The following is an 8,349-nucleotide window of genomic DNA, read 5'->3' on the forward strand; positions in this document are numbered from 1 at the left end:
TTCGAATCCCAACATGGACTTGAATTCTTTCATGGTGAGGAACTTTTTCAGCTAACTAATGGAATGTCAGTACTTTTTCTACTCGGTTGCCCATTTTGTGCTGAAAATAATGCAGGGAAGGGGCATCTGAGGTCTTCCTCCACCATTAAAGCTGGAAACTAACCATATGACCTTTATTGTGTTGTATTGTATTTCGATTCTTTTATGTGAGGAAGCTGTCAAGCTAGCTTACAGAGCGGCGGTGTTTCTACTCACTTGCCCATTCGTGCCTGAAATAATGCAAGGAAAGGCAAACCATAGGGCTTCCTCCACCAGTAAAGCTGGAACGTTGCCATATGATGTATGGTGTGATGTAAAACGCACTCAAACAAACAAACTAGCATTCTGACATACTTACATTTTCAGCAAACATTCTCAAATCCTTCTCTCTGACATAGACAAATGGTCTGATCACCCTTAAATCCCCTTCTCTGTAAAATATAACAAAACATCATTTTTATTATAAACAAATTGTCTTCTCACTCTCTGTAAAATAATATAACATATATGAGTTATATTTTGTCTTTATATAGAGTAAAATAGTACACACATCATTAATTTCAGGAATATCATGATGAAAATTGAAGTTTCTAAATTTTGATCTTGAAACCCACATAACTTTAAATGGACTGTTCCAAATTCAAAGCTGAAAAAGTCCATTAAAGATATTCAATACTAAAACAAGAGGGCCATGATGGCCCTGAGGTCACTCACCTGTATATAGGCCCCCCCAACCCCCACCCCCCACCCCAATGTTGCAGGGCCAATTTAACCAAAGGGCTTTTATTTGCACAAACTTGGTAGACACCCATAAGAAGATGTTTCATGCTAAACATCTAAGCTCTAGCTCATTGGGCTATTTAAAAGAAGATTTTTTTTTAAAGTTTTACTATACACATATAGTTAAAAACAATGACACCCCTGGGGCCAGGCCAGTTATGACCCCAGGGTTTTTATTTGAACAAACTTTGTAGACACTTACTAGAATATGTTTCATGCTTAATATCTAAACTCTAGCTATTTGGGTTTTTTCAAAGAAGATTTTTAAGTTTTTGCTATACACATATAAGAAAAATCAATGACCCCCGGGGCGGGGCCAATTTTGACCCCAGGTCTTTTATTTGAACAAACTTTGTAGACACTCACTAGAAGATGTTTCATGCTTAATATCTAACTCAAGCTATTTGGGTTTTTTCAAAAAAGATTTTTTTAAGTTTTTGCTATACACATATAAGGAAAATCAATGACCCCGGGGCGGGGCCAATTTTGACCCCAGGGCTTTTATTTAAACAAACATGGTAGACACCTTATTAGAACATGTTTGATGCTAAATATCTTAACCATAGCTCTTTGAGTTCTTTAAAAGAAGATTTTTTAAGTTTTTACTATATGCATATATAGGGAAAATCAATGACCCCCAGGGAGGGGTCAATTTTGACCCCAGGGCTTTTATTTGAACAAACTTGGTAGACACCTATTAGAACATGTTTCATGCTAAATATCTTAGCTCTAACTCTTTTGGTTCTTTAAAAGATGATTTTTAAGTTTTTACTATATGCATATAGGGAAAATCAATGACCCCCTGGGGCAGGCCAATTTTGACCCCAGGGCTTTTCTTTGAACAAACTTGGTAGACACCTATTAGAACATGTTTGATGCTCAATATCTTAGCCATAGCTCTTTTAAGTTCTTTAAAAGAAGATTTTTTAAGTTTTTACTATATGCATATAGGGAAAATCAATGACCCCCCGGGGCGGGGCCAATTTTGACCCCAGGGCTTTTATTTGAACAAACTTGGTAGAACACTTATTAGAACATGTTTCATGCTAAATATCTTAGCTCTAACTCTTTTGGTTCTTTAAAAGATGATTTTTTTAAGTTTTTACTATATGCATATAGGGAAAATCAATGACCCCCTGGGCGCGGGCCAATTTTGACCCCAGGGCTTTTCTTTGAACAAACTTGGTAGACACCTATTAGAACATGTTTGATGCTCAATATCTTAGCCATAGCTCTTTGAGTTCTTTAAAAGAAGATTTTTAAGTTTTTACTATATGCATATAGGGAAAATCAATGACCCCCCCGGGCGGGGCCAATTTTGACCCCAGGGCTTTTATTTGAACAAACTTGGTAGACACTCACTAGAAGATGTTTCAGGCCCAAATATCTAAGCTCTAGCTCTTATGGTTTTTTTTAAAGAAGATATTTAAAGTTTTTTTCTTTCGGTTTGCCATGGCAACCAGAGTTCTGCATGGAATTAAATTCTTTGAACAATTTTTAAAGGTGACCACCAAAGGAACATTCCTGTGAAGTTTGGATGAAATTGGCCTTGTGGTTTATGAGGAGATGTCATTTAAAGTAAAAGTTTACGGACGCCGGACGAAAAGCGATCACAAAAGCTCACCCTGTCACTTTGTGACAGGTGAGCTAAAAATATGGAACAGATTTGCACCAAACAAAGGTTACAACAGTTTAAACAAAATTAAATACTTACTCTACAGTGTAATTAGCCTTCATGGTTCTTAAAATGCCATTATGAAATATCGACATCAAGAAACTGCAATAAATATACAAATAATAACCATGAAAAGGGAGACAACTATGAATAAAAAATGAACATGTGAATCATAAATGGAGCAGAAATCACCTTTAGATTGAATTTACACCTTGCTTCTTAATAATGTAAAAAGAATAGCAAGCGAGTTTGTTTAAACACTAATTAATATGTTATGTTTTATGTTCCATTAAACTTACCAACTGCAGTGTTTCTTTTATCACTAATTACAACTGAAAGTTATTCATGATATGTATGCTTTTATCAGCTCACTATTCATTGTATAACAGTATCCCATTGAATTTGTTGATTTATTTCTTTATGAAAATGTAACAGAGTTATTTGCCAATCATGGGTGGTTTTTAAAAGAATTTACCTATATCTTGAAATAGACTGCATTCTACATTACAGAGTTAAGCTACACCTCAATCTAATTGCTTTAAAACATAACTGGTTTTTGAAAAATTTATCACACCTTTCACACAAGTCATCTAAATGTTTGACCTAAACGCCAGCACGTTGTATCCCTCTCTTCTAGCACAGGGCATAAATACGTCCACGTTTCATACGACTACAGAAACTACATATAGATGCACACTCGTATGGCAAGTTTGAGGCCTGCTCTAGTATACCTACAAAATATTGTATATCACTAAATCCTTATTTTTAATCAGATATGTTTATATATACATGTATATACAAGTATCAATAATGCAGTTTTCAGAAACCAATAAAATTGGTAATTAAATTTGTTAACGAACAAGAGTTTTTTTCTTATTTCATTAAAAAAATAATACAAAATGTATGTAATTAGTATTAGATCATTGATTCAAATATGATAAAATCAAGTGCTCAAGAAAGTGTTTAAAATGAATATAAAGGCACAAAAAAGAGAATCAATTAAGTATTAATGCATATTTTACTATTACAATCCTGAACATTATAATATCAGTTGCACTGCATCAACTAAACATCTACACAACCGAACAAATATGCTGGACCATAAAAGTTGCATGAATATTTGTAACTATTAAATTTTCTTAAAGTAACCTTTCCTACAATATTAGAAAAGCCTTTAAATCATACCTTGTGATTCATAAAAGTAAGGAACTCCTAGGCTGAGTAAGTACTGTTTTAAGGGACTAGGATCATAGGAAGGTGTCTGAGGATCAACAGTCAACGCACCTATATTGAACTGTACATTCTGAAATACACATACATACACTTACCGTAATATATACAGTGATGTCAATTTTTAATTTACCAAAATTGAAAAAAAAAAACTTTTTACCATCTTACTGCTTTAAAAGGGAGGTAACTAGGGAAATGGAAGACATATGATTTTTGTGTTTACCAGCAAAATCATGGCCTTTGTATTTGTCATAATTTTGTATGTGGTAGGAAGCCATTGGTACAAAATCTCTACCCTGTTCAGTATAAATTTTGTCACCTTTATGTTGTTTTACAGAAGGATCTATACTACTTTACTTTAGCAAAACTCATCTCTCAAGAAAGGAAACTATATACCTTGTATAGACTTTAAAGAATTTATAATCATTGATTCACCAGTGCCCGACGTCTAATATCCCCTTTCATACTTTTTTAATATCTATAAAAATATTTAGATTTTATTTATAAAAGGGGGTAGGGGTGGTGTTGACGTTCGGACAACCCCTTGTCATTGATTTGTAAGATAAATACCTTTCTCTTGCAGTAGAACTGATACTGTTTTATTGTGTGAAGGAGGGAGAGGGAATCTTTACCACCACTGAGACAAACCAATACATTATCTCCATCTTTTATCATCTCATATTCCTCTAATGCCTAAAACATACAAACAAAACATATACAATAACGGAACATATGCAATGGTTAGCTAAACATTTAACCAAAGTTATTTGCACATACTTTGTTACATTGCTTAAGATATATTCAAAATCTGTACATATCTAAATTTTTGTTTTTTCCCTGTTTTTGGAAATGCTATGAGAAGTTTCTTCACACCATAATGATCATTTTTAAATGCAAGTTAACATTTTTTTTTTTTTGAAGAAAACTTTACAAGTTATATCTATCTATAAACAAGTACATGTAGACAGTCATTTCAGACCGGACAAGCATGAAAGGCATTTTGAACAACCGGTGTCATATTCCTCACAAAGTTAAAGAGTTTTGGGTTGTTTGGAAATGATAAGTTTAATGTCAAATTTTCCTCACAATGTATCAAATTTTTTTTCAGTGAAAACATTTTCTTAAAATGAAATTTAATTAACTTTTAACCTCATTGAAAATTCCAGCTATTTTAAATTATTATAGCCAAATATTCATATCTAAATTGCGAGATATATCTAGTAAAATTTATCTGAGAAAATTCACAACCATACCTTTAGAAATGGTGTAAAAATTGTCTTTGGTGGTGAAAACCATCTTGTCCCCTCTTTCTTAGTCTTACTTTTTCTTCCACTATGTTTCTTATCTTTAACATTCCCTCCTGCAGCGTTTTCACCAACTTTTCCATCTACATATACTTCAACTTTTGTTCTTTTCACCGATAGTGTACAAACCGAACCAATACACTCAGTTTCTGCTGGTCTTTTCCTACATAAATTAGTGTTTTCACACAGGTTTGTATCACATTTATTAATTCTTTTCTGTGAGTCTCCTGCCAAATCGACTCGTTTTATAGAATTGGAAGAGTCTTTATCTATATTGCAGTCCTCGTTAGCTTTACAATCTAGATCTTTATCTTGTTTAGAAACAATTTCAATCTCTTCAGAAATATCAACATCTTTATCACAAACAGGTTTGTCACCGCATGTTTTATTCACAGTGTTTGAATCACTAAAACCTTTATCCAGACAGTTTTGCAATCCTTCTGAACATGATTTTTCATCTGTCTTATTTACATTTACACCATGCTTGCTATAATCCACAACAACATCACTTCCTCCTGCATTGTCATCATTATCCTTTATTCTGTCTTGCAATTCTTCCTTTTGTTTATCATTTACTGATTTGATTACAATCGTTACAGAAGTTTGTTCATGTTTAACATTTTCTTCAAGCATATCTTTTAAGGTGACTTCCGCTTCTACATGCTGCTCTTGGAACACAGGAAGTCCAAGGTGCTCTCTAAGGTCTGGAGGGCAAAATGGTAGGTTCAATGCATTCTGGGACTGGTTGCCCTGGAGACAGTCTGCAGCCTCACTTGGAAGTAAGAACCAGCGTAGTGGCTTTGACGCTTCATCAAACATAAGAAAATGGTCAGCTAGCTGTTGCCTAGTCTGAAATGATTAATTCTATTTTTATTTCAAGCTTAAAGTTCAGACTTGAAAATAAAACTATAATATGGATTTGTTCATCTATTCTCAACGCTGTCAGACTTGTACATGATTTTCAATCATATCTACATGTTATACTACTCATAGATCCCTACTCTGACCTTTTATTTGAACAACAATAGATTTAACCATAAACATTGATATATGCTCTTTTGATAACAAATATATTGTGCTGAAATTCTTATTGCATCTGATAATTAGAATTAAACAGGTCAGGGATATATGCATTACAAACGATATCAAACAATTTTGGTTATATAGATTTCATTATGATTATATGAAAATTTAATCAAATTCATACTTTGTCAATCAACATGATGAAAACCAAAATAACAACTACAGACCAGGTATTTTTCAATTGGGCTTTTGTTAAGTCTTGATAAAGAAACCATTATAAAGAAATATTACTGACAATTTTCATTGTCCAAAAAACATTTCAAGCATATTTGAGCTGTGTCATGACAAAAACAACATAATTGGTTTGCGACCAGAAATGGATCCAGACAAGCCTGCGCATACCGCGCAGTCTGATCAGGATCCATGCTGTTCGCTTACCAACGCTATTACAAGTAGGGAAACTGATAGCCAACAGCATGGATCCTGATCAGACTGCGCGAATGCGCAGGCTGGTCTGGATCCATGCTGGTCGCAAACCCATTATGTTGGTTTTGTCATGGCACAGCTCATTTATGTTTCATCATTATATTTCATGTAAACTTTTAACTATACTATATACATGGTGTTATTTCAATGCATCATCCTAGGAATGAATATCAACCAGTCATTCTTCTTTTGCAATTGTCCCAAAGAGGCCAGTAATCTATATAGACTTAAGAAAACATAATATTCTAGTTGTCTCCCCTTAGTCCTCAGCTGAGGTAAAACCTTTTACTGTAATAGTAATAGTGCATATTAGCATATCATATATATACTACAAGGTTAGCTTTTAAAAAAGCTAGTAGCGACTTGCTTCGTAATTTCTTCCAGGGGCGTGTTTAAATGTAAAAAATGACAGTTCTGTTAGCTGAAAAGACTTCAGCGAACATCAAAATAAAAGTTACATATAAAGTTAAGGAAGCCAGTTCTCTCACTTTAACAAAGAGGAATATGAGTATATATGAAGATGCATGTAAACAGATAGAGTGAAGTCCCTATGTCTATGCACATTTACTATATGGCCTGTTGACCTTTAACCAGAAAAAAACAAGATTGGCATTTGAAAAAAATGCTATGCCACCGCATTAATACAAACACTAAATAGTAGTGTAGGAACAGAATTTTTTTTGTTCTTTACAATTTTGAAGATTGTTCCATAAAGCATAGATCCCTGACCTATCTTATTCTTATTATCAGATAAGTGGTTAAATCTAAATGTTAACTCAATAAAAGATCAGAGTAGGAAATATATCAATGCACTCGAGTCTAGTGAATTTGGTGGTGAAGGTCCCATATTTCCACACAGCCTAAATTTCATGACTACATCAAAAGGACAACACAGTAAGACACTTGTCAAAAAATCTAGGTCAGCTGAAATCAAAGTTCACTTTACATCTTAATCTGTGCACAGGGTTCAAAATTTCATAGCTGTACATCAAAGGACAAGAAAGTAGGTCACATCAACAAAATCTAGGTCACCTGATATCAAAGTTCAATTCTACAACTAAAAAACTGTGCACATGGTCAAAATTTCATTGCTGTACATCAAAGGACAAGAAAGTAGGTCACTGTCCCCTTGGGCAAGGCAAAATTTTTGGACCCAAGGTTTAATTCAAAACAATCTTGATACAGGTCCACCAAACAACATTTCAAGTCAAATTCTAAGCTTGTAGCTTTCTCCCATTCAGAAAAACATTTGTTTTAATTTTCTGTTTTTACTATGTGTACATAATGAGAATCACTGCCCCCGGGCAGGGCCAATTTTGCCACCAGGGGAAAAATTTGAACAACTTAGTAGAGGACCTATAGATGATATTATAGTATAGCAAACATCAAAGCTCTATCCCCTTGTTCCTTCAGACAAAAATATTTTTTATTTTTTTACTAAATAGTGAAAATCAATGGACCCCTGGGGGTGGGGCTAATTTTGAACCGCCAGGCTATAATTTGTACAATCTTGATAGAGGTTCACTACATAATGTTTCCATCAAAATACTTAACTATAGTCTTTGTAAATTTAAAGAAAAATGATTTTTTTAAGTTTTTCTTTATACATAAAGGAAAACCTATGGCCCCGGTGGCCGGGGCTAATTTTTTACACTAAGAGGCAAAATTTGAACAACTTTGGTAGAGTTCCTATAGATGATATCATTTTTAACAAATATTAAAGCTCTAAGCCTTGTTCCTTCAGAAATAAGATTTTTACTATATATATATTTAAAAATCAATGACCCCTAGGAAGGGGGCAAATTTTGACAC

At 33.7% G+C, this 8,349-nt stretch overlaps 1 protein-coding gene across 1 annotated transcript; it reads right to left on the reverse strand.

Moving 5' to 3' along the window:
* Positions 1-3,140: 3,140 nt before the first annotated feature.
* Positions 3,141-5,877, reverse strand: LOC132714266 (uncharacterized; the record flags this gene model as incomplete). The annotated part of the gene is given in 4 exon segments (XM_060697096.1): positions 3,141-3,225; positions 3,680-3,797; positions 4,295-4,417; positions 4,978-5,877. Coding segments are annotated over 4 exon segments (1,226 nt in total), but the record flags the coding sequence as incomplete, so codon positions are not given.
* Positions 5,878-8,349: the final 2,472 nt, after the last annotated feature.

This window comes from Ruditapes philippinarum, unplaced genomic scaffold, assembly GCF_026571515.1.
Source record: "Ruditapes philippinarum isolate M1 unplaced genomic scaffold, ASM2657151v2 ctg24641_1_1_1_1, whole genome shotgun sequence".
Taxonomy (NCBI): domain Eukaryota; kingdom Metazoa; phylum Mollusca; class Bivalvia; order Venerida; family Veneridae; genus Ruditapes; species Ruditapes philippinarum.